Source organism: Plectropomus leopardus, chromosome 24, assembly GCF_008729295.1.
Source record: "Plectropomus leopardus isolate mb chromosome 24, YSFRI_Pleo_2.0, whole genome shotgun sequence".
Taxonomy (NCBI): domain Eukaryota; kingdom Metazoa; phylum Chordata; class Actinopteri; order Perciformes; family Serranidae; genus Plectropomus; species Plectropomus leopardus.
Genome location: NC_056486.1, coordinates 4,579,662 through 4,606,856, shown reverse-complemented (window position 1 = coordinate 4,606,856; position 27,195 = coordinate 4,579,662). Strand labels below are relative to the sequence as shown.

The 27,195-nt window shown below is 39.2% G+C and overlaps 2 protein-coding genes and 1 non-coding gene across 3 annotated transcripts in view; 2 read left to right on the top strand and 1 right to left on the bottom strand.

Moving 5' to 3' along the window:
- Nucleotides 1-1,054: 1,054 nt before the first annotated feature.
- Nucleotides 1,055-23,524, bottom strand: LOC121962846 (N-chimaerin). The gene is made up of 15 exons (XM_042513152.1): nt 23,460-23,524; nt 22,987-23,093; nt 19,992-20,030; nt 19,788-19,843; nt 16,438-16,469; nt 16,212-16,325; nt 14,215-14,341; nt 13,121-13,282; nt 8,668-8,745; nt 6,907-6,991; nt 6,041-6,214; nt 4,426-4,503; nt 3,437-3,574; nt 3,095-3,200; nt 1,055-2,235 (listed from the first exon to the last, which is right to left on the bottom strand). Exons 2-15 carry the CDS (start codon nt 23,003-23,005, stop codon nt 2,064-2,066), a joined length of 1,380 nt encoding a protein of 459 aa, XP_042369086.1. The 5' UTR covers nt 23,006-23,093; nt 23,460-23,524; the 3' UTR covers nt 1,055-2,063.
- Nucleotides 23,525-23,831: 307 nt separating this feature from the next.
- trnai-aau lies at nt 23,832-23,905 on the top strand. The gene has a single exon. It is a non-coding gene; the product is annotated as a tRNA-Ile (tRNA).
- Nucleotides 23,906-24,789: 884 nt separating this feature from the next.
- Nucleotides 24,790-27,195, top strand: part of LOC121962944 (FERM, ARHGEF and pleckstrin domain-containing protein 1-like) — a 71,617-nt gene continuing 69,211 nt past the window's right edge. The window contains exon 1 of the mRNA XM_042513283.1: nt 24,790-25,030. The gene's annotated coding sequence lies outside the window, so the exon portion shown is untranslated. The remainder of the gene's footprint in view (nt 25,031-27,195) is intronic.

The window sequence follows — 27,195 nt, the reverse complement described above, 5'->3', positions numbered from 1 at the left end:
AAGGGTGTGGAGTTAGTGTGTTAGCTAAGGTGGGGGAAACATGCAGAAGGCATCCACTTTACACCTCCACCCTTTTCAAATGGCACAAGTTTAAAAAAAAAAAAAATCATGGCAAATACACTCCTTCATATTACAGATGATTATCAACATCATCCCCAAATTAATACTGCTTTCATCGCATCAAAGCACGGTCAAAACATTACAGCAAACCTTTGAAATGTTTAGCCGTCTTCACATATCTGAAGGAAACTGTCTGTAAAAAAGTCTGAAATAAAAATGATCAAAACTGGCCTTTACTTATGTGAAAGCAATATTATATCTCATTTCACAGTTGTATAATCTCTCCGAACATGTCAGTGGAGTCACAATATGGCCTCATTGTCAACCAGCACACTGAGAGAGGGAAGTGGCATTACCACTTTAATTACAAACACTGATACAGAGTAATTAACATTATGAGTTTTTGTTTTAATGAGCTTCTTTGCTGTAATTTTTGGGATGATATTAACATTTCAACGAGCGCTCCGAACCCATCTCGGTATTCAAGTGTCTGAATTATCCCGCTCAGGCCAGAAAAGTCAATAAAACCTTCGAGATGATTATTTGAATCTGTTGAATGGGAGCTGGGAAAGCGATCAAGAATTTCAATTAGTATTTCGAGCGCAACATCTGCTTGTTAATTACAACACTGTTTCATACAAGCGACAAAACCAAAGCGAAGCAAAAACAACATGAAGCGCTGTTTCACATATCTATGTTTCAAGTCAGTTATGAAGTGTTTCTCTCTTCACCACCTGCCAATGAGTTAGTGTTGTGTGGAGACAATAAGCCCGTTAAAAGGGTAACTTTGGTATTTTTTTCCACCTATTTTCACATGTTTTTGTGTCCAAGTAATTAAAGGGAACAACAACTATTAAAACTGATCCAGTATTCAGGGAGCTGGCTGCAGCGGCAAAAAAGGGCTGCAATGTAACGTCTGTGGTTAATTGTTTAATTTCAGTTTACGTCCACTAAAAGTGCTTGTTATTTCCACTGACAGGCTCAGATTGTTATTATAAGTGTCTGACTACATTATGGAAAGGATCCCTACAGAAAGATCCATTTCTTTTAACCAGAAACAGCCCTAAAATCGACATTGCCAAATTAACTAGACTCCATTTAACTCTTGAATTTTTTTACCTTTAGAGGCAAAGCAGGTAGGTGGAGAAGAGAGCAAACACCGGATTGCTTTGGGGATCGTGAGGAAAAAAATGTTAAACTGTTTAATGTACAGCTCCATCTGTCCTAACTTAATTATCCAGCAACAAAAGCTTAAAATATGACACACAAGAAGGGGTAACTCTGCATTTTCTTCTATGTTAACTAAAAAAAAAAAACTACTTAGTGTAAAATGACTGTATAATTACATTTCTGTCACTGGAAGAGAAGAGGGAGCTGTAAAATAAAGAGTTTTTAAAGAGGAATGAAAACACAATAGGTCCAAGTCACTTAAGTTGCATTCAGAGGAATGAGTGCGTGTTGTGAGTGAGTTTCCCTTTTTCCTTTCATTCATTCATCCAGCTGTCTAATGTTACATCGTCAGAGTTTCTTAAATGGATAACTTGACACGATGGAAAACTAAAAACTAAAAAATGACCTGTCAAGGCATCCATTTAAGAAAAAATATAACATAAAGGTGGATCATTCAGTGTTTCTCCTACATGGACAGAGTAGTGTTGCTCCAATGCTGTGTTAACAATTATCTCTTTTCTCCCAGCTCATCAAGAATGATCATAATTGTTTATTTCTATCCCGTAATGGCTCAATAGTCCTTAATTTACACATTTTGGATCTTCTGCGGAAGCTTTCGGTCTTCTGATTGAGTTTTAGCTTTAAAATGTAGGGAAACACTGCAGCCTTCCATCTACTTCTTCTCCACTTTCCTTTTTTCAGTCAATTCCTTTGCAAATAGTCCTTCGTTGTTCCCTCAAAACAGTTTTTGTTCCATGTTTTCACAGCAAGATTCCCCATTCTGTCTGTCCTTCCTCTCCTCATTTGAAGAGTTGTTTTTTCCTCCTTTCTTCTCAGAACAACACGTCTTCGTTGGTGATGAGTGATTCCACTACGAGTCTCTGGTATCGGATGTCGTTGAGCGCCGTCATGGCGTCCAGCCCGGGGGCCCTCATCAGCGTAGGACCGAAGACAATACCCAAGTTCTCGCTGGACATGAGGTTCTCCTTCTCGTACTGGGTCACTCTGGGAGGACAGAGGACGAACAATTTGTGTCAAGACTCAGAGACACCACACAGACATGAAAGAACACTGAGCCTCGTGCAGCAACATCCTCTTAAATTTCCCTTACATTCCTCTTAGTTTAAGAGAAAATTTACAACCAAAACTAAGAGAAAATTTGTTTGTATATTGTTTCTTGCATGAGGCCAATTGTTACGTCGTCTGTATCTCTGTCTTATTTTATTTTTATATATTTAATGCGTCATATTGTGATATATTTAATCTAAGTCACTCTACATGGAAAACAGTTAACATAAAACCATATCAATCAAAAATTGATGTCTAATACGTGATTTAATAAAAAAGTTTTTCAGCATTGACCACACATTGACTTTTGACCGCCATGTTTATGCATTTATGATGTCAAGTCAAAAACTCGTTATAAAATAACGTTGTTATCAATGTTAGTATACTTGCCTGGCATGCTTTTTAGTTAGAGGTTTGCGTTTTTGCTACAGCATAATAATTATTTCTTACTGCAATAATTGACAGTTTTCGATGCTTTCTGCTGCCCTTAAACGTCACACAAACGTCACAACTTAGGTGTCATTGAAATTTCTCAATTTCCCACTCGTGATTATGACTTTGGAGGGCCTTAAATACGATATTTTGGAGGAGCACATGAAGGCAGCACTAAGCCGTGGAAAATCCTGCTGCTTTTAAACATCATCGTTCAAGACAAGCCGTCATCAGTTAAAAACACGCCTTAAAGCAGGTAGCCCTGTTGTAATCGAGACGAGCCAAGCCAGTACGTGTGTGTGGAAAAGGGGTTTCAGCTACCACAATATGTGCTAAGGTGAAACCATGACTTGTGCGTTCAGACCTCTTGAGGTGAGCCATGAGGTATCGCAGCGTCTCGCAGTGAGCAGGCGGCAGCAGCTTCAACGCCTCGTGGAGAGACTCCAGACGTTTTTCAGGGTCTGCAATCTCTGCAACACACAAAAAATGAACACGGATTTAAAGTCTTTCAGGAGCTCGAAACACAGGCTGTCCAATTCCTGAGCAACAAATAATGATCATATGATCAAATGTCAAGGAAAAAAATACATTTCAGCCACATCTTTTCCTGATTTTAAGCATATGCAGGACACCTTGTCTCTCCATGTTGCCTACAAAAGCTCTATTCATTCTTAAATCTTACGTAACAAGGTACAAAGAGACCTACTTCCTGATTCTATGAAGCGTGGGTAGGCATCGTATGTGATGAGGGGAATAGGCAGCTCTCTGAAGTAGAGTTTGAGGGCTCCGGTGATGATGTTGAGGTCCTCGTAAGCATTTGAGGAGATGTCCGCCTTCTCTCCATCTGCGGAGCAAATCAGTCAATACATCGTGCAGACAAACAATGCGTCAGTGAGAGATAGACACCCACAGACTGGGCAGACACGATCAATGATATTTACCTAACGGAAAAAAACGCCCACTCACTTCATTTACAAACGGATAAATTCACTAAGATATGGGCAAAATGCATAGTTTACATATTTTAGAGATCTAACTTTCTAAAACAAAAACTCCGAAACCAACTCCATTGATTGTCATCCTTTGCACTGTACAAAGAAAACAAAACTGTATTTGTTGATCTCACTGCATTATCATTTTAAAAAATGCTTATTATCTCCCTACAAAGGTGCAGAAGTTTATTTTCATTCTACATATACTTTTGGTCCTTATATCCCAGTTCTATGGTTCGATTATCCACTTTTTTATGTGTGTATATATAAATATACTTTTTAAAATACATTTTCCCATTTAAACAAAAGAAAAGTATTGATGTTATGCTGGTTAAAAAGAGTTTCAATCGTATTTTTAAAATAAAATGCTACATTATCTCCTTACAAAGGTGCAGAGTTTTCCTTGACATTCTATCTTATATACTTAAAAACAAGTTATATTACTATTATTTTATTTACTTTTTACTTTTCTTGTTTAAAAAAGAAACAACAGCAACAAAAAAAACGATTATAGATATACTGCTGGTTAAAAGCCGTGTCAGTCACGTCTTATTATAACATTCTGTGATCAACAGCAAAAAAACTGGCAAAGTCTTGAATCTATGCAATAGTCTGGAAAAAAAACCTCCAGAAAAAGCCTCCAGAATTAATCGATATTTCACTCATCCTCAAAGAGAAATACTTTTAAAGAAACAGCACTCACCTCTGTCAAAGGCCAGCTTGACATCTTCAATCAGCTCACTGAAGCCGGATATTCTGTACAAACCCTCCGACTGGAGACCTGAGGCAGAGAAAGAGAGGTGAGGGGATGATTTAAGTGAACTTTAAGACCCCATGAATTGAAAAAATACATTTCCCCAGTTTTAATCCTGTGTCCCTTTGTGAAATGGTCATTTATTTCTTGTTTATGTCAAACACATGTCAAAAAAAGTATTTTTACATCAAACCCCTGTCTTTTCTCTTCCTGGTCAATGAGACTTAAGGTGTCTATCTGGCTCCATCGGTTATATAATCTGTGGGTTGTAGTAGTTTACGGATTAATATGGAGAGAAATATGAGGAGATTCGTGATTGGTTATCAGTGGGCGAAACTTTTGTTTTCATTTCCAGAACAATGTGATGGATGTCAAACTGATTCATTTCTCCCTCCTTCTCCATCTGATCTGACAGCAAGGGTGGCAGCTACTGCATTTCACTAAACTCTTCTTAGCCGTCCAATTAAATGTAAAGGATTCAATTTAAATACCTTTTTTAAACAATTCACCGCTCAATTATTCTGTTTTACTGGAAAATAAAAAGATGGTCTAACTTCTGTTTCACAGGGACTTTTATTGAACACATTTCGATCAAAAATACCAGAATTCACCGGTTCAAGCTTCTACAATGAGTAGAAGCTTCTACAATGACTATTACGGGCAGAATAATCAAAGGAGAAAAATGATCATTTATTTGTGTATGTTTTTTGTCATTCTATATATTGCAATTATTGTACACATTGTTTGCATGTATTTGCATGTTTAAACCTTTTTGCTGACTATGTTTTTTTATATATTTTTGATATATTTTGCACCTCACTGTAAGCTATTTTTGTTATATTTTGCAACTTACAGTGACCTAATTTTGCTGTATTTTTAGGTTGTTTTGTTATATTTAGCACATCACTGCTATCTAGTTTCTATTTAGTTTTATATCTGCTGTATATTGCATTTTATATTTGCTAAACATTGCTTTTCTACTTTGCTATTTTAGTCTTTGTATATTGCATGGTTTGACCATCCCTAACTTTCTGTCTTATCTTAATCTTATTTGCAGCCCTAATTCTTCTCTACAGTACTGCCTATCCCTCAGATGGGCTGATTACTCTGCAGATGTCAGCTGCTGATGAATGTTGACATACAACAATGTTTCTGCAACACTGGTTTCTCTCCTGTTGTGCCCGTGGAACAGCTTAAATGAACTGAAATAGGAGTTAAACACACACAGATGAGATTAAAACGAAGCGAGAAGGACGGCAGCTAAGATTGATTAGACTATAACAGAGACGGAGTGGGGGTGAGGAGTGAATTGCTCTCCGGCTCCTGTCAAGTTCAATCACTTCAAGTCACGTGTCTGTATTGATCTCACGTATTAGTTTCTCGAATCGTAGTCAATAAAATCCTGTCTTCCCACGAGGGAGAAATTGTAACCCACTCTCCCATGTGGGATTTATTCTGCCTGTGTACATCGTTTATACCACACATCTTGCCTACACATGCCGGCCTCATGGGTGTTCTCCCTTTTCCTGTCTTAAGGTCGCAGCGAACAATGCAATTCTCTCACCTCTGGCCTCGATTTCCTGTATGCACATGTCGACCACCATGGGCCTCTTGGTGTTGTGGGCTTTGACTAGTGTGGTCAGGTCGCAGCTGTACACCTTCTTGACGTGTCGCAGGTCTGGCTGGCAGTCGTTGGGCACGACTTTGGAGCACTGCTTATGGACGTTCAACCCACAGTCTGATAGAAAGAAACAGAATATAAAAACTGGAATTACCACCATGTGATTGTATGCCTCTGTGCACCAGTCAGGTTACAGTTTAGATCAATGTCTGTGAAAACGTGTGCTACACCACACCTGCCCCCCAGCAGCACAGAAGATCTAAACAATCATTTTAATACATTAACATTACGTTAAAACATGATGTCTGTGGCTACAGCTATCACTGGTCTGGAGGCACAGTCAGTCTTTTACATCCACTGGTGGCCTGGAATTTTCTCTCTAGCATCTTGTGTAACTGTATTTACATAAAACTCTACTTTCAGCTCTTCACACAGCTTTAAACACCCAACAGCAATATCAGGATAATGCAATTTTGTCCAACACTCGAGGCATAATGACGAGAAAGTTGCATTCAAGTGTAGGCGTTGCTGCTGAGGCACCGTTCATCAGACAGACCCACTCAGTTATAATCACACAGACAGTGTGTTCTCTGGCACAAAATTGAATCTTTTAACATTTAAAATCGACCGTAAACAGCAGATGAGTCAACAGCAAAAAGTGACTAACTTTAAGCCTGCTGTCCCAGTTTCGAGTCACGGTTTAGAGAGGAGGCACGACACGTCGAACACACAAAGGAGGCAAAAAGGAATAGAGATGCAATCTTTTTTGGAGTGAAAAAAGTGCATTATAAACTGCGTGTGTGTGTTACCTGCACACTTGACTCCCTGAGCGATGAGACCCCACATGAAGTTGGCACAGTACTCACACCAGTGGGGGCCTCTGAATGTATGAACCTGGTATTAGACAAAGAGGAAAAAAAAGTATATTTGATCATTTTTAAATGTTAATTTTTCACAAAACTCACAACAAACGTGTAAGTGAAAAAAGCTTTGGTCAGACAAAATTACTAATAGAAAATCAATCAGTTAAATGCGCTAAAAATGGTATACTTGCACTAGTCTACACTGAGAACAAAGTGAGAAAAATATTCATGTGCTGAGTATACCGGCAATTATAGACACTGACGAGAGAAAGACGGAGACACAATGAGAGTGCTGAAAGGGCGTTTATAGAAAAATGACAGCGAGAACTGAGTTTTAATCTGCTTATATTTTGCATAAATTGGCTCTATATAATGAAATGCTAATACCCTCCATCACATCACAGTGCTCTCTTTGAGTGTGTGTGTGTGTTCGTCCACATTTCCCTTGAGCTTCGTACACAGCGGCTCTGACCTTTGTGCTCCTCACTAATGGCTCCTTGTAAAATGGAAATCTGTGAATCTAAAGTGCCAAACAAAAGCTTAAAGGGACAGTTTTGTCCCCAATTCAATTATACATATTTTTCCTCTCACCTGGAGTGCTATTTATCTGTCAAGGTTGTTTCAGTGTGACTTGCCGAGTGTCAGAGATTTCAGCCGTGGAGATATTTGCCTTCTCTCCAGTATAATGGAACTAAATGGCACTTGGCTTGTGGTGTTCAGAGCGCCAAATTTTTCTTTCTGAAAAACTCAACAGCAATCAGTACGTTTACATGCACAGTTAAGACTAGCTACGGTTTTAGCTCAATTAGGCTATTTAATTGGACCACTGTCCTTGTCCCAGCATACATGCACCGGCAAAGAATCGATTTATTGATGGAAGTATGTCTAATGCCACAATGGTAGGTAGTGATATCCCCCTTTTCCCCCTATTTGCTATTGGACCTTCTTCCTGTTGACCTATTACATCACATACCAAACAAGTTAGCGAGCGGCAAACGGGCTGCATGTTAAACAATGAGAACATGGATAACGTTTTGGCGACACTCTCTACGTTTCACTTGGCACCTTCCTCTTGTTTCCTTTCCTTCTTTTGTTTTTCTCGGCTTTCTTCTAAGAATTTGTGCTATTTGACATCTGGATCAAAGCCCGGCGCAGCGGTTAGGGGCGTGCACAGAACGACTAGGCCAATTCAGGTCCGGTTGAGGCATATACACGAAAAAGTAAGCCAAAAAGTCGTCGCCAGAGAGAGGGTAGTTCCTACATGAAACTGCTCACAACAAGGTCTGTGGATTATCTTGAGTAACCGAGTCGTGATTTCTGGAAAGAGACATTGCTGTTGAGTTTTCCAAATGTACTTTTTTGGCGTTTTGAGCACCTCAAGCCATCTACTTCCATAATATTGGAGAGCAGACAGACATTTTTATGTCCGATATCTCCAACACTCGGCAACTCACACCAAAACAATAACGACTGATTCATAGTACTACAGGTATGAGGAATAATATTTTCATATTAGGGTGATCTGTCTCTTTAAGACCTCAAATGTAAATGCAGAAATATGTGTTTCTCTCTGTGTGTGTAGTGCGCTCTGTGCTCTCTGAGGTGAATTTGAATAAGACTCCATGAGCTGAATCAGCAATTCTGGCATCATTCAACACACACACACACACACACAAAAACAGGAGTGGAAGCAAAGGAGTGTCTCACCTTGAAGTTGTGAACCTTCTCATACTTGGGCGCCAAGTCGCTCTCCCTCAGGGTGGCCCGCCGCACCAGCGATGTGAGCTGTGAAAGGGCAAAAGATCTAATTGGTTGCCAGAAGGTGGAAGCAGGGGAGGTGGGTTTGGAGGGGGCTTGCGGACGTTTCAGACGGGTCCCCGAGCCAGAGCTGGGGTCCGAGGAGGTGCTGCCGGAGACTGGCAGGGAGGGAATTGAACCAGCGCTGACATTCAAACCGAGAGCGGCTGTAAACAAAGAGCCCTTCTGACCTGTGTCCTTTTTTGCTCTCTTGCGTGGCTGCTTTTTACCTTTTTTAACAGCATAGGATTCTTGGCTCGGCATTATGGGATTTGTATTTTTGGTGTGAATTTAACACACACTGGAGGTTTAAATCAAACAAAACCAAAATCCCATTAATAAACACAATAAGACAATCAGACTGCCAAGTGATAAAAACAAAAAAATAAAAGTATTCCTTTAAAGATTGTGTTAAAATAATAAAAAACGCCCAGAATAATTAAGAAAAAGAGAAATAAATAGAACAACTAGACGCTCATTCATTTCAAAGCATCATCCGACAACAACATCCCAAACGGAGGAGCCAAAACACGACCAATCCTGCCGTCTAAGCAGGACAAAGATCAGCCAATCAGATTAGCTCTGCATACTGACGGGGCTGCAGGCTGCATTTCCAGTTCATAACAAAAAAAAAATCCAGCCAATAAAAACAAGAAAATAAGAAATCGTAACAGAAAGTTCCCTTAATCTGATTCAATAAATCTTCTTGAAGTGTGCTCCCAAAATCCTTTAAACCGAACTGATGCTGCAGAATGTGCATTCCCGTCTCGCGGTCTCGTGTAGGTGAGCGCTTCAGCCCACATGGCTCAGTGTGTGTGTGTATGTGTGTGTGTGTGTTAATCCTCTTTCCCTCCACACACTCACCAGGCAGAACTAGTGGAGGAGGGAGGTGATAAAGGCGGAGAGAGAGAGAAAGAGGAGGAGGAGGGGTGCAGCACTGAGCCACAGTGCAGTAATGGATGAATTTAACAGGTCACATTGAGAGGAGAACGAGCCAATCAGAATGCAGAGGTTGTTGTTGTTCGTCACCAATTTCTGCCACCTCAATTGTCCCGGGAGAGAAAGGGGAAAAAGAGAGGGAGTGAAAGAATGAGCTGAGAAACAAGCTATTATTTTATTCATTCGCTCACAATCTGGTTCCCTGCCTTCTTTTGTCATTTTACCACCAACATTGATTCGTTTTTAACTCCGATGTTTTCCATTTTCACCGCCAGAAATAAAAGCAGCTGCTTTAGTCTGCCTAATATTTTTCTTTTCCTTTAAATATGCTGACAGAATACACACAACCCCATGTCCTCATATGGCCCAGACCATTGTAAATATTATATAAGAGCAGTTTAAGGCTAAATTTCATTTAAGAAGTGCACTTTAGAGGTTTATTGTTAAGCGGAGCCTCTGGTGGGTGTTGTTTAGACTTCTTTGACATTTTTTGGATTGAGCAAACTGTCAACAATTGGGCTCTGGGACTGAATTAAATCCTGTTACTGTGGAAGAGATCTAAAAGGCTCAAGTTTTGTGATTTGATCAATTTTTTAGATAGATATTTTTTTCTGTGCCTTTTGACATTATGCTTGTTTATGGTTTACATGGAAAGGACGCATGGCTATAGCACATTTTGCTATTGCTGAAAATTGGGCTTCATAATAATAACATTTTTACAAGATATTTCTTGTTGTCGAAAAGTAGTGACAGAAATGTGGATCCACATATTCAAATCAGTAATCCTCAGCTTATATCCAGAACACAGTGAATATGTATGACTGGTCATGGATATTTAATGACTGTTTTCATTGCATGGGGACGACGGGGCGGAGGGTGCTGGGTGGATAACAATAGAGCACCCCGATTATAGACATAAGACAGAAAGACAAAAAAACAATAGAAAAAGAAAAGAGAAAAAAGCAGTGTGTGTTTTGAAAGCTAATATATTTATCTGTGGCCATTTAAGCTCCTTATATTTTAAATTTGTTGGTTGTTTTTTCTGCATTTTCTGTCAGAGCTTCTTCTCTTAACAAAACACTTCGTCCAGTGAATCTACCCTCACAACAAGGCTTTAAAATTTAAAATTTAAAAAGTCATCACCAGGACTGTGTCTTTATGGCCCCCACAGGGACCATAAAAGCGGCATTTAATTTACGATAAAAGATGATTAGCTGCATGAAATATGCATTTCTTCCCGTGGTCATCTTCCCTACAGAGAGCCACCTCTGGTCTCAATGTCACAGCCGTATGAACTGCTTTGTCTGCAAATCCAGCCAATTATGAAAGCACACACGTACACAGGACCACCCCCCTCACACACTCACACACACAGACAGTGATGTATGAGGTGCAGTGTAGGTGGTCATGCACTGCAGGTCACACAAGGCCTCAGGAGGTTCAGGACTGGTGTAGCCCATAAACACATTGCACTAATACTTTGTTATGAGCCTGTCGTTGTTCTGTGTTACACTTGTGTGTTTGTGTACACGCAGGCTTTACAGAAGTTGTCTGAATGAATCTTGGTTTTTTGCGCCCACCTGCACAAACTCACAGCTGCAGAACTGAAATTTACATGAAACGTTGCTCAGTGATTAGCATCTTGCGTCACACAGTTAAACCTCACATCTCCAAACTTCTGTTTCCAAACTCTAAAAAAGCATTTTAAAAAGTTTCCTGTGTGTCCTCTGGGTTCAAAACTAATCACAGAAAACAATTATCTCACACCCGAATGGAAACTAATGAGCCACCAACGATTCCTGAATACTTAGAGGACGGCTTTTGGGAGATAGAAGGTTTCTGCAGGCAAACTGCTGTTATGTAATTTTGCTGCAGAGCCTTTGGCTGGAGGCCATCTCTCCTCTGCATCCATCCTCCTCCTCCGTCTTCTCCTCCTTCTTTCACCATGTTATCAACTCTCATCCTTCCATCTTAGCACAGCAACTTTCTTTACCTTTACCCTCATTTTTAACTCTCTGCAGCAACATTTACATTTAATGATTTACGTAACATTTATTTATGCATCTAAGGTCCAGTGACTTTAAGAGACTGACTGTTGCGAGTTGTTTTGCATACTGCCCACAGCATAAATTCACTCATTTCCCACTTGCAAACTGATGGTTCTTTCCTCTGCTGAAATGAAACAGAACATTTCATGCATCTGGATTCAAATGCATACATTTCTTGTCTGTTTTAAGTTTTTATATTATTCCGTGGTTTCCCAGTAATGTGTTTTATATATTTAAATCCAAACATTCAAATTTTGGTTGAAGCACTTGTGTTTGAGTGTCAGAATTCTACTTCCTATTCTAAAAATTTAAATATGCTCTGACGCATGTTTCTGCATAATGATGTTGCTACATATAAACCCACATGCCCGCCTCATACGCCTGTTTGTGACTGAGACAAGCCCTCTGAGAATTGTGTGTTCTCAATCTTCCAAATTAGTTATATTCCTCTGACCCCTTGACAAGCATGGAAGCTAAGCAATGTACTGATCTAGGCGCAAAGTTAGTTTCAGATCCAAAAGTCGTACAACAATGCAAACAAACTAACTAATCGAGGCAGTGACGGACCATGTTCTGAGAAGTAAAATTACAGTTTTTTCAATGGAGTCTGGTGGTTTTGAGGAGAGTAATGTCAAGGTAAAGCAAAGAAAATATTACACTGAGCACTGATTCGTTCCTCATACAACCCTCCTTCAAAAATGTCTCTCCTCACTGATCTCAGTTTTGAGATATCATGACTATTTCCTCAACATTGTATAGGCCTATCCAACATGCAAAAACAGTTTGCAAAGACTCCCAGCCAAAGAGACTTGATGAATGATTCAGTTTGTCTCAGACTGGTTACTTTTAAGGCCCAGTTTCAAACTGTCGTCTCCTAAAGGGGATATTCTTTGGTCTCTGGCCAATACTCTGTGCCAACACAACTCCATTTCTTATTCAAACCAACCCTCCAAAAAGCCTGAAGCCTTCAGGTCAGTTTGCCAGAAACATATGTTAATTGGAAGATGCTTTTGGCCTGAGTTCTGACACAGTTTCCATTTCCATATTTCTTTCAGAGTGATGAGTTCTGAAGATAGCGATCGGTATTCACAGTGCTTAAGGTTTATTATTATGCAGTTTCTAAAAGCTCCGCTATATCGCTCTATGGCTGAAGATAGTTTCTCGGAATGACACTCGGTGGTGAATAATAAGAAAGAAAATGTCTTAGACTTTTGATTCAGGCTTGAATGACAATCATTTTCTAAAATTTCAAACTTTAAGGTCACAGAGCGTCTTAATTCTTACAGCAGCCGGATGAAAAGGCTGCATAACAAAATCCTGTCATCTTGGTGACAATTTGCCCACATTAAAGTTCACCCATGTGTGTTTGTCCTCACCCTCTCCTCAGTGTTACGGTCGTCTTTGGCCGGAGCAGGTCCGTCCGGGGCCTCGGGGCTTTGTGGCAGGTGTTTTTTCAGGGTGGGCTCCTGGTTCAGGGTGGTGTAGCCCACATGCTCATAGATGGGGTTTATGGTCATCTTAGCGATGTACTCCGCTGCCTGACGGAAGAGAAGGCGACTGTAAACGCGACAATTGCAGGTTTGTGTCATTTCAGCTCCCTTTACCCCTTGAAACCTGGACTGACATACTTTCACAAGTATTTAAACCTCTGAAATGTGAACAAATTGATTTCTTTCCAAACCATGGCAAAATGTCAATCAGCAACTTGACATGAAATGCTCCGCAAATCCCCCAAAATTTTTAAGAGTTGGCAAGAAAATGACCTGAAAATTATTTTTTTAAATAAAATAAAACAGTTTAAAGTAGCTTAGGTTGTACAACTAAGACAAACTGCTAAACGCTGCTCTGGGTCAACAGGATCCCTGTAGTTGTTCCAAATAAAGGTAAATAAAATACTGCTAAAATTATTTAAATAAAGTGCTGTTATAATAACATTAAATAAAGTGCTTCTATGACAAATTTAAATACTTTGCATTTTTGTGCCGATCATGCCATCAGTGTGTAAAGGCCTGAACCATATAAATGATATTTTTTTTTATTTTCCTGCCTGTGAATCCAAATTAGACTCAACCTTCACTAAATCTGGATCTTATAATACTATTCTTTATTTTTTAACACTGCTTTGCCACCCTTACTACTGTCTTATTGTCTGAATAAACACTTAAAGGGGAGTGAGCTCAAGGAAATGCTGATGCTCCAGGCGTTATTTTCTTAGAATCCAGGGACTCAGATAATCGAGTAAACAAACTGTGATCAAAAGGTAAAAATTTGTGACTAAAGCTGAATTCCTGGCAAACGTGGGCTGAAAGCTGAAAGCTTTAAATGCTTCCATTTTGTAATCACCCATAATCAGCATTTACATTCAGTGATTACAGCCCTGATCAATGGGTCTAACTGCAGCATTATTCTCAGAGCCAATGGAGGAAGGTTTTTTTGTTTGTGAAGTTAAAAAGGAAAGAGTGAGACACACCTTTGTCTCAATGTATAGCGTGATGAGGCCGTCTGTGACCAGGTCATGGATGGACTCGAACCTCTTCTCTCCAACAAAGTGCTTTCCATCGTGGTAGAGACGGAAGTTTCTCGTCTGGTTCCCAAACCTGGATGGAAGAGAGGAGGATGCTTTGGCTTTAGGAGCATCTAGCAGTGGACTTAAAGTTAAGTCAAGTCTGGGTTGGACCATTAATGCTTAAAGTCACCCATTTTTTAACATAATTGGCTGGCTTTTGCTTCAAAAAGTGTCAAAAAAAAGAAATATAGGTCACTTTGAAGAAAAAAATCACCTCAAAATGCAGGAAAAGATGTTTAAAATTACTGACAATTTCTAGTTTCTTATCACAATATCAATATAATATCAATATATTTCCCAGCCCTACTTCAGCCTATACAAACTCTATTTATATGATCTCTCTTTCAACACAAAAAGTCCTTTACTGAGATAAAACAGAGTCAAAAATTGGCACAAACTCTGTGACAGATAGATGGTCTGAACTGGGCCAACACATTATCTGCTCCTCAGTGGATCACAATGAAACCACCGCGAGATAAAACAGCACCATTAGATCATTAACCCAAAATCCAACCTTTCCTTTTTCTGCCGACCCAGAGTGGGATGCTAGTTTATGGAGGGGGTATTTATGGAACGTAATTATAACCATGGGATTGGAGAGGCAGTGAAAGACAGAGAAACGTGTGCAGGTGGAAGAACGGCATGGCTATGAATAGAGCAAACTGACCCAAAACCAAATTCAATTTATGCCATGCACCCATTTAAAAGTGTGACACTCACTCTGAGAAAATGATAGCTCACATTCAAGTTAAACAGACATGATTTCCAGCTACTCAGACACTTTAAACGAACACGAACACAACTTATGACCATCTAAAACCTCAGAAAAACTTCCATACATTATCCCTCTGTCACCCTCTGACCTCTCCTCAGGAGGAAAGGTGTGCAGAGACATGTGAGTTCAGAGATGAGCACCTCTGAGCAGCTTATAGCTCCAACTGCTGCCTTTAAACCCCCACAACTCCTGTGAACACACGATCAGACATGCCTCACACAGCACCGGGGCTCCTCTTTTTCTTGCCTTGTCACACAAATACGTGCAAGCCTCGAAAAAAGGAGGTCGAACAACTGTTCGCACTGAGGTCTCAGGGGATTTACGAGAAGCTGAGAAACTGAACACATAAAGTAAAGGCAAAAAATCTTCTTTTATCTCTTTTGCTTCGCTTTCCAAGGACTTGTAAAATAAAATAAAAAGTAATATTACACTGCTAATTCCTAAACGGACCAAAAAAATATTCAAGAAAAAATGACATGTTAAGTGCCTTTAAAAACACTTTGCAAAATTGTCTGACCTCAATTCAAACTATGGAAATGTTGATAATTTATCGTAAAGTGATTGCTGTTTGATGAAGCGGAGGATGGGAGCTGCCAACATTTAAAATAAATCAATATGAAATGACTCACTAAATTAATATGTGACCAAAAATAATTCTAAACATAAATGTAGGCACTTATTAATTAATGTTCATTATGCTCTTGTACGATGTTGTTCAGTTTGGGTTACACACATTCTTTTTTTGTGTGATAGCAAACTGATAGCATTATTTTATTTTATATTTATTACATTTTCTTTAGATATGGTGATAATGTTCTGAACTGTTTTGGCCACAACAATCGTATGGTGAAAATCTGATATCGTGCCAGCTGTATCCTCCATACAGGTTATATTAAACATATATTACTGTTTTTAACTGCAGCTGTACATAAAATGATGACTCTGGATTTTCTAGACTTCCATCTGACTTTGCTGGTCTCCTCGTTATGGCGGTTAATGTCCTAATAAACGCACTGGAATTGCTGCTCCAGTACTTAAGCTTCCACATTTTCACTGGCTCCACTGAGCTCACATTTGTTCTTGATTGTCTGCAGCTCCCTAAATTAGCTAAAGACACAAACATTACCTCAGAGCTAGTGTGTACGTGCCCGGCTGTCTCTGGCTCTCTCTGATGAGGTAGCTGCCTTCGGCCTGACTCAGCAACTGGTCGGCCTCTTCTCTTGAGATCATCCCGTGGTACCTAAACGTGAAGAGCAGCAAACGCAAATGGATTCCAAACCATCCTCATTTTTGGAGATGAAATGAGTGAATGTACAGGACATAAATCACTGATAAAGATAATGGCAACTTACTCTCTTCCATAGTATTTAGGTCGGTTGTCCACCTGCAGGGAAAAGAAAAAATGTAGTCTGTAAAACACTCGTAAAGTGAAAATATTGGGATTTCCATGCAAACTTAAATGTTACATGACAGTATCACAACACCAATAATGTCATATTGCTCTATAGGACACACAAAAAAAGAATAACATAGTGTGTGAAATGCCACCACAGCTACACACGCTGTGCGCTCTTCGTGAGTGTGTGGGTGCAGAGAATATTGCACGAGTCAGATAAAAAGCTGAACATTGTGTTGTCCTCAACAAAACTGCTGTCGAGCCAATAAATCAACAAAGATCCAACAAACAGCACTGAATATTAATTTGGATGCTCTGTGTGTGTGGAAGAAGGTAGGAGAGTGTGTGTGTATTTGTGCGTGTGTTTGTGTGTGAAAGGCAGAGGAAATGAGGAAAATAAGGGACATACACACTCCATTATAGAGCTACAAATTTTGCCTTGTACATGCATAATGCCAGTCTTCCTATTCTGAGGGTGAATGTGGTGTGAATAACCAAAAACCAAACTCCTGCCACTAAAACCAGTATGAACTACAACCCTACAATGTAAAAAATATATACAACATAGTCAAGATGGTAAAAGTCAAAGTTAGCCATCTTTAATCAGCCAAAACTGCTCTGAGGTCTGTCAGAAAGCAATGCATGGCAGACAAATACCTATGATTTATGCTCAATAGATATCCCTGGCTGCATATTACAGAGTTGAGCTGGAGGAAACATATTGTGAGTCTCATCTGCATAAAGAGTTTTTTTTAATTAAATTTAATTGGTACAGAGTGAAATGTTTACCTGGAACAGATGGAGCCATTATGTAAAAAGCTAGTTTCCAATTATGTATGGTGACCCATTCAGGAAAATACACTGCCTGTAAGTTTTTGAACATCCTGCATGAGGCAGCTGGAGTCAGTTATAGTTAGAGTACTGAAAATCTAAGTAAGAGAACATTTTCTCCCATAAAAAATGACTCAAGGAAAAGTAAAAAAAGTGCCTAGTTGATATGATCATGTATTTTAGGGACATTTAATTGTGATGTTAAAGGCATTTGTCTGACCAACCACCATTACATAATAATAACATAAATGATAATTTATATATTATGTCTCAATATTCTATGTTACTTTTATCATTATACACATTTATTATGTTTTATTTAATTGTATTGAATATTTTGTTTGTTTCAAGTCGTAAAGATTGTTATGGCCACAGATTTGATTTGTAGTATTTGTCTTGTCTTTGTACTGTCTTGTTTTGTATTGTTACTATTTTACTTACTACTTACTATGTTCTTTCATCTCTGTTGGACTAACCAAATATTGCTGTGTTTTCATTAAAAAAAATAATGAAAAAAAAACAATAAATGGGTTTTGAAAAAAAGAAAAGATAAAATTAAAAAAAAAAAAACAATCTAAAAAGTAATTGTTCCTTAAAAAAATACTACTTTCTTACTCGTGTGTGTGTAATAAGTTGGGTTTTTTTGCCATTATCTAAAAGGTTTTTTTTATATGGGTAAAGTTTCCAGTGTTAATAATAATGTGACCCAAGGACAGTCTCATTTCAGTCACCCTGTCACGCCACAAATTAAAAAGTACCAGCCTTAGATAAGTGTTTATTGGCGCATCATTAAACCACATATGGCTGAACTCCCAGCAGACAACAGGAGCTGCTGGTAGCAGGAGGGGGGCTCTTCTTCCCCGTCTGTCTGCTGATTTAAGTGGGTCAGCACCGACTACCTGACCAGACCACGGCATCAGAGCCAACAGCTGCTCATTTAGCATCTACACACACACACAAACACATCCATCCAGCGCGCCCTGTGAGGAATGTCTTTAACAGATTAACACCAGACGCACAATCCCCCATTATTTAATCCCTATTGGGTTCCCCCAAACCTAGCTGTCCCCCAAAACACATCTGTTGGCTCCCCCTTCACTGTGCAGAGGTGCTGTTGCACAGCATTTTGGCGAGGACAAAGCCTCTACTAAACTAAACTCATAAAAGCATACAGATGCTTAAATTCATGTTAAGAACTTCTACTCAGTTAAGTGGGTGCTTGTTTAATGCGCAGTGATAAAAAATGATGCAGCACTTAACATTTTTAGACTTAACAGATGCCGTCCCTGAAGACAATGGATCGGTGAACTACAGCGAAAACAATCAACCCCGCTACAAGCCGAGTCAGCGAATATAGCCTCTGAGGAACACACACACAACCAAAGACACACTATGAAATCTTCAGCTTGCTTCAGGCTCCATTTACACCATACTGTTTCAGCTGGTAGTTGTATGTGATGCTGGAGAAAATGTGAATAAGTGAAGGTACATGGTAATGGAATATCAAAGTGACCCCCTTTGGGTGCTTTGGCTTTAATTCAAATGAAACATCTGTGGAAGGATATACCCAGATGACTACTCTAGTTACACGCTGCACCTGTGCTCAGATCTCCTGATCCTCATTTAAGAGACATTATCATGTGTTAACACAAATAGCACAAGGGACCATTGCTATTGCATGAAAGTGGCAGCACATCTGCAAGGGACATTTTTAGGCTACATAATTTCACCCCAGTCACCAGAAGACAATGTTGTGCATCTCTGCAAACAATGAATATGTTACATTTGTGTGTTTCTGCCATGACGTTTTACGTGAGCTGACTATGTCTTCTGAACAAAGAGGGGATGGTGGATGGTGTGTCACATAGGCGAGACGTCTGCCAAGCTAAAGACCATTTCATACCACTGTTCAACACTACTAAGTAGGTGGTTTTGGGCATAAACCTAACAACACAGTGCAGAGTGTTTTCTGAATCGTGAAATTTCAACGTATCCACTACATTGTGCAATAGTGTAGAAATGTAACGTGCTTGATTTGCAGAAACTTAAAATTCCAACATCTTTTCTGGAAATTAGATGAGCATTTCTCAAACTTCTCCTCGAGCACCACTTGTCCTGCATTTTTTTAGATCTCACCCTGCAGCTGGATTAAATGATCAGCTCAAGCAGCTTCAGGAGCTCATAACAAGTGGATCATTTGAATCAGCTGTGTTGGAGCAGAGAGACATCTAAAACTTGAAGGACAAGTGGTACTCAAGGAGAGGTTCGGGAAACGCTGGATGAGGTTGATCATTTGTAATCTGAGGCAGCTCCTTAAACTTGTAGACCCTTTAACCTGTAACTTGTCAGAGAAAAGTGACTTTTTCTTTTTTAATATAAGTTCCATAAAGTATTTCAATTACATAACTTGTTACAGTGAGACATGACTGACTAATCTAACATTTGCTGGCTGCCAGTTAGAAAGTGTGTTCTCACCTCGCTGGTGCAGGTGAGTCTGCGTGGGTGAGGCGCCTCCTGCTGGAGCTGGTACACTGTCACAGAAAACACAGAAAAACATCAGAAAAAAGCTTGTTGCCACCATACAGAAACAGTTAAAAACAGTGTTAAAGATCCTAAAATTACACTTAAAAAAGGTTCAAATGAGGATAATAACACACAAAATGTTCCATCAGTACTTACAATAAGACTTCCACACTGGCGGCCTGTATTCATCATGATCTGAGGACAGAGAAAACACAGCGAGGTCTTTAACGATGACTTAATTCACTTTGCTACAGCACCCTCAAGTGGACAAAACACAACAATGATTAGTGTGGATTTAATCTGCCTGTTCTACATACAGCATGTCTCAATTTTGATATAAACCATCAGCCAGATAAGATTGGGGCTCTCTCATTTAATTTCATTTTCCTTTTTTAAATCAATGACATAACGCAGAGTATCTATTTGCAGGGGGAGCTTAATGCAAAAAATCCAAATCAGACATTTCACATTCAATCAAACAAGCTCAAACAATAAAAGGGTGACCAGTTGGAGCTGGAAAAGGATTTTGGAGCAATCATATCATTTTTACAGCTAAAAACTGAAACTGCAAAAGGAAATTCTGCAGTTTTATTAATGTCATTGCCAAATAAACAAGATAAATACAGTTTAATGTCGTAATTCTCACACTGACGACGTGACATATGAAACTAAGACTTTCAGCTCCTTTATTTTCTTTATTTTGTGTGCAATTATCTCACACTGATGCATGATCTTTTCTGACAACAAAACCACACTGGTATAAACGGCAACTAAGTGACTTAATACTTAAATCTACTATGCGAAGCATAAGAAAGCCGTGAAAGATTCATTTGTATTGCTCTGCTGAAATGACAGCTTGTAAATGAGCTCTGGCTGCGATGTTTATCTTTCTTACATGGAGACAAGCTTTAGCTGTCGCCACCTCGGGCCCTACTCGTCCAAAATGAATTGTAGATGGGTATCAACACTGTAGCAGTGTGTCCTCATTGCTTGTTCCGCTGTTGCAGACCAGAAACAACACGGACATTAATATCAGACTCTGCAGCATTAGACACTGAGAGGAACGGGATGATTTTCAGCCTCGAGCGCTCAGTTGGATTTTGGCTGAACTCTGCAGAAGCCGCTGAGCATTTTCACTGGAAATCCTACAATGGGATTATTACTGTGAAATCCTTTCAGGTGCTAATTCTGTGTTGTTCATTTTTGTTCAGGGACTCATTGTGGCTCGATACTCATTTCCAAACATTTAACATTAAAAATGACTGAACCTACTGAGATTTCAACCAACAAAATTATTTATGTATTTGTGTGACAGGGTCGGATCTGGTTATAGTGAGTGTGTTTACATGGACGTGAATAACCCATATATAATCAAGTTTTTCGAATATCCCGTTTATGTGTCTGGGCATGTAAACACCTTATTCCACTTATGAGAAACCAAAATATGCTACCTGAAGTACTCGGAAAGAAAAGAAGATTTATATGGGTAATAAGAATAATTCAATTTCTCTGCACTCAAGTAAAATATATTTATATCCTGAATACTTTAGGTTAGTTAGTTATGAAATGTAGTAGGTTACAGATCAGTAGTTACCCTGTTACTAGATAGATAGATAGATAGATAGATAGATAGATAGATAGATAGCCAATATATCCCCCTAAATCCTACACACTTGACCTTTAAAACATGCATATTTGTTTTCTGTATCAGTGCAATAACAACACAAATGTCTGCATCCAAAACTGCAAGACCAACTGAAAGTACTCCTGAAATCAGCCAAAGAGGATAACTTTGTTTCTGAACTAAATTTGCTCCACTTGTACATTAAAAAAAATCTGTATGAAATGTCTAATGTTGGTGATGTAAAATAACATCAATCTGTCCTTTGGTAAACATCTTGCAAATTCAGGAATACGGGGTCTTCCATCTTCTCTGCATGGGTAAAACTAACAGCCTGTTTCCTGTCTCGGTGTACTCTGAGTTCACTCTGAGAGCCTTATCTATTCAACACTTGTCGTCCCGGTATCCTGTCTTCAAAATAACTTCCAAATCCTCCCGGGCAAGTGTCTCTCCCTCTTTCTCAAGGCAACAGACCCTCACAGTTAGACACACTCACGAGAAACCAGACAAAACATATTGACTGCTGACAACTCACAGTGTCTGCAAAGAGAAATAAGATGCAGTGCTTCTACAGAAGAACTGCAAGGACAAAGGCATTATTTGATATCTCTATTTTTACAGCATGAGACTGTGTACTGTTACTGTGCTCCATGTAAAAGAAATACTGCACTTTTTCCCCCTACTACATTTATTTTCTGACAGCTGACAATTTTAATCACTTTTAAAATTAGGGTTTAACATGTATTTTTTTGCAAAAAGCATAAAAATATTATGTAATCTGTTTGTTCCATTCAAAAGGAAAAGAAAGATCAATGTTAGCAAGAGAAATTGCTAAAGCCCCCTTTTTTCTGTTTTCTCTGGTCATGTGAATTTAAAAAGTATGTTTGCATTTTTCTACTGTATAGACAGCCAAGTTTTATGAAAAGACTACCTTTCCAGCAGTGAAATACTTCCTTAGTCTATTTTTTGTCACTTCTAGTCTACAATACCTCCTACTTTGTAATACAAAATAAAATTAAATAAAAGTCCTGCATTCAAAAGTTGGCAAAAGTACATTATCAGTGCTATATCTATACTTTTAAATAAAATTAAAAAAAAACCCTCTACATGTATATATTGTTATACATTATGTAACTAATTACTATTGCAGATGCATTATTGGGTAAGCAGTGATTTATTGTTGTAATAGGTCATGGTAATGCTGCTCTAACTACTTTATACACTTTTGGATGGTTTAATCTGTAAAAATCTATTGTATTTTATTAAATAACTACATGATTTGTATGATGTAAAACTTTTATCTACAATGTGATCAATAACTGTAATTGCAAAATCAATACAGTGGAGTAAGAATTTGACTCAAAATTTTGGATTCATAAGATTTCCAGTGACCTCTCCCAAATTTTACCAAAACATGATGAAATATGGTCATAATAACAACACAAACAAGCAAAATACATGCACAAACAGACCACTGCTACACTCAAATAAAGACAAAAAAGACTATATCTGAGGCGTGGTGCTGCTTACCAAAGACATTTAGGGCCATCTTGATTCTGTGATATGATGATGATGATGATGAACAACTAACCAGCAGATCCAAATTTCTCGCAAAACGGACCCACTTAGTTTAAATCCTGGAAGAGAAATTGTAAAAAGAGAATAAAATAGAGAATACAAAAAATAAACATGAACATTTTTGAAAGCATTAAAGCAGTGATAATAATTTGGTAGGGTTGCTGAAGTGAAAATAGCTGAGTAACGCTGAACAATAAATGATCGAGCTCAGGTTATAACACAGCTAACGTTAGCGGAGTCGGTACTTCAGCTGGCAGCCTGGACCGAGGATAAAACCCGCCAAAGGCTGTTTATTTCACACTAAACTGTAAAGAAAACAATTGTTTTCTAACACATTGAAAGTTCCGCGACGGCGGTTTGCAATTGTATGAAATAAAACACTGATTTAATAATGTAACGGTTAGCTAATAATACGGAGTACTCACATTCACATCCATTCTGCATTGTGGTCGCCATCTTGTTGGGTCACGTGAGCAGTCTCGCCCTCTCTCTGGAGTAACTATGGCAACGGACAGTGCTCCGGCGGACTTCGTGGCAAGAAAGACATCGTTACTCCCGACTCTAAAGTTTGTTTTTTGATATAAAAATTAACATATTACAGTTACGTTGTGTTACATTATATACTAACTGTTGTATTTTTTAATATTAGGTTCTAAAACGAGAACTAACTAAAGCTACGGGACAGATATTTGCGTTAAGTGGACAGCTGCCGTCTCAATTTGTAAGCTAGTTGTATCAAACATGTTAGCATGGTAGTCTCAACGTATATAAATGTATATATTTTCTGACGTTAGCATGGCCGGTTAGCTCAGTTGGTTAGAGCGTGGTGCTAATAACGCCAAGGTCGCGGGTTCGATCCCCGTACGGGCCAGGAACACTTTTTTCAGATGACAACGGAAAGATACCGCTAGGGGACGCAAGGTAGGAGCTCTCCTTTGCTAAATATAACGTCCGTGTGTAGATGAAGTACGAGAATTTGTTTGGAAATGTTGGAAAACAATGTAGCCTATCCATTTTAATATCCCACTATACAATTCTAACTATGTAGGCCTACATAGGCTACAACCTATAGTTGGTTCATATATTACAATCTGAATCAGCAATACTTTATTGATCCCATAGATAATTATGGCATATATTACATACAACAGCTGATTACACCAGGAAAATAAAAGAAGTAGTCGGATACTTAACGTTAGTAAAAGTAGTAATTCTGCAATATAAAAACACTCTATAAACTCATTATAAATAAAAAATTACTATAAAATAGGTATACTGTAAATGCCCTGTACTGAAAATGTAATCTTAACCCTTAGAAACCTGGGAAAATTGGCTTTATTTCTGGCAATGAGGCAATGTATGAAGAGATTACCTTCAAAATAGCAAGAAAATAGTTTTTAAGTAAGTACAACAAAAAAAACCCTGAAAATAAGAAAAAAAACAAACAAACAAACAAGAAAACTAACAATTACAGCAACAGAAAAAAAATGGGTAGGCTATAGCCTATTGCACTTTCAGTCTGTCAGTCTCAACACATTTTACTGACCTTATACGGTGCAAAAAACAAACCCAAAACAAGTAACCCGCTATTGCTTTTTTACTGACGAAGAAGAAAAAAAGCAACAACAACAAGCAGAGGAAGAAGAAGAAGACGAAGAAGCAGCAGCTCTGCCTCCACACTGCCGTTGTCCCTTCCCCCGGGCGGTGGCGCTGTTTATCCGCTCTGGCTGCACTCTCTCCCCGCCTGGCTGACACCGGAGCGCCGGGGCTCTTGTGCTGGAGGCGGTGTGTGTGTGTGGAGCTCTTTATTGTTCCAGCAGAAAGCTCAATGCTCGGTTCCCACATTTGTCTCAATGGCTAAAGCACAGAAACCACGTCCCACCTGAGAGGGAGCGGTTCGGCTTTGAGGAGAGGACTTATTGATCCAAACTTACTGCACCGTGCCGGATTTACCGTCTGAAATAAAACGACAATCTGTGGATCCTGAAGAGAGGGGGTAAGGAAATCATGCTATCCGGATTATGAAGCGAGGTTACACGTAGCTTCTCTCACACTCACTTGCGTTTCCATTTGGCCACATTTGTTGCAATGTACGTTTCCGGTTTGACGACTCTAGCTTCAGGAGTGCGTGATGTTTGATGATATCTTTAAGTATAATCTCGCCTCGATTGCAGCCAGCCTGTTCGTTTTCCTAATCGGCTGAGCTTTATGAGGTCCAGCAGAGCTTCTCTTACTGTAAGCTTAATTAATGACAGACAAGGGTCTCCAGTGAGCGATTTAAACATTCACACGCATTGCAACATATGCAACAAAGTTCACATTTTGTGGATTTTTAGCTGACATGTGCTTTGGGTGTTTTATAATGTGCATTTTCCAGCTTTCCATTCACCAAACCTTACAATAGACTTGTTACAATAGGCTAAGCTTCATTGTCATCACATGCACATTAACATTAAGCTCTCTCTCGCGCGCACACATACACACACACACACACACACACACACACACACACATATATATATATGTATATATATATATATATACACACACACACACTAACGCAGTCCCCTGGGTGTGATCAGGTTGCCTTTTAGCCTACTGACATCTTTACTCTGGCCTTAAAGGATTACTCTGCTAACCTACATCCTGGGGCTTGTGCTCTCTGCTTTATATAGAGAGGCGTGTTGTCACTCCTGCATCCTTCTTGGTGTCTTTATAGGCAAATCTTCACCGACTAATAACGTGTTTAGAAATTATTAGATGACAAACAGATCCCTTTAATTTATTGCTCTCTAGAGGGGCATGTCCTTTTTGTGCACCCTGCTGTTGGAGTGAGGTCACAGCACAGGGTCAGCTTTGTGTTTAAAGTCCAGTTTCAGGGGGATTTAGTGGCAACTAGTGGTGAGGATTGCAGATTGCAACCAGCTGAAACTTCTCCCGGTTATAATTCCTTCAGCATTGATTGTTTGATTTTGACGACGTGTTGTGTGTGTGATTCACCATGTAAGATTTTAAGAACAGAAGACCAGCAGCCATAAATGTCACAATGAAGTTCAGGAACCCCTTACCCTCTGAGCAGAGGATGAGTACAGCTGTCATATGACAGGGACAGTAAATGATTATTATTGACATGTCATGTCATTGTTGTTGTCTATCAAGTGCTGCAGACATGTAATTAAGATGTCATATGAGAGGCTGATGCTGTTGTGTTAAATGTCATGCCTGTCATGATTCTTTTTGTTCCTCAATGCTGTCATACTGTCTAAAATCACACAGAGGAGTGGCATGATGCCACTGTTGTTTAGTTCTGCATGAAAATGCAAAGGAGGAATAAAGGAGGGACAAAGTTGTGGCTCTTTTGCATGATCCTTGTGTAAGAAGGGCTTGTGTTTGGTTTGGTTGTTCTGGGCTACTGTACAAATATGGTGGCATTGTCATCTCCATAGATGAGGACTAGCTTTCTATGTATAATTGGCACATTGTAAGGTAAAGAAAACACAATTATTCTTATTTTTTATATGCTAAAAAATGTAGTTATTATATTCTATTTCTGTTAATGTATCCCCCCAAATCCTGCACACTGGACCTTCAATGTGGTCGAAGTGTGTTGTGCGTTATCACTACGCTGCCCTGTTGCCAGTTCACTTTTAAAATCAATATCACACCCATAACACCAGGAGAATTGGTGTCACACCCCCTTTCCTTCACACACGCACACAACAACACAATAGAAACCCTCCTGAGAGCAGTAGAGCAGCTTAATGGCTCTGCGGGTGCAGAGTGTCACCTTGATAAAATGTGGTATCAACCGCAGCCCATTGATCTGTCGATGGCCGTGTGTTATCTTGGGCTTGATCTCACCCTCACCTGTGCTTGTCAGGCTGTAGTTGATGCTTCAGGGTATCATTTCTCAGACAGATACAGCTGTTTATTGAATGCTGAAATGGCAACAAGTAACACAAGCAGTTGATAGATGTCCTCCCTTCATGGTCCTTTATGGTGAGGAGTTTTGCATGTTATTGTATTGCACAGAGCTCCAAACTATTATCTGCATTTTTCAGCTTTAGTTATTTTTTGTCTGAGCATGGAGATTCATTCTTGACCACATACTGCACTGTAAATCTCCAAAACGCAAGCACACATCGTTCCTCAGTGAATGCA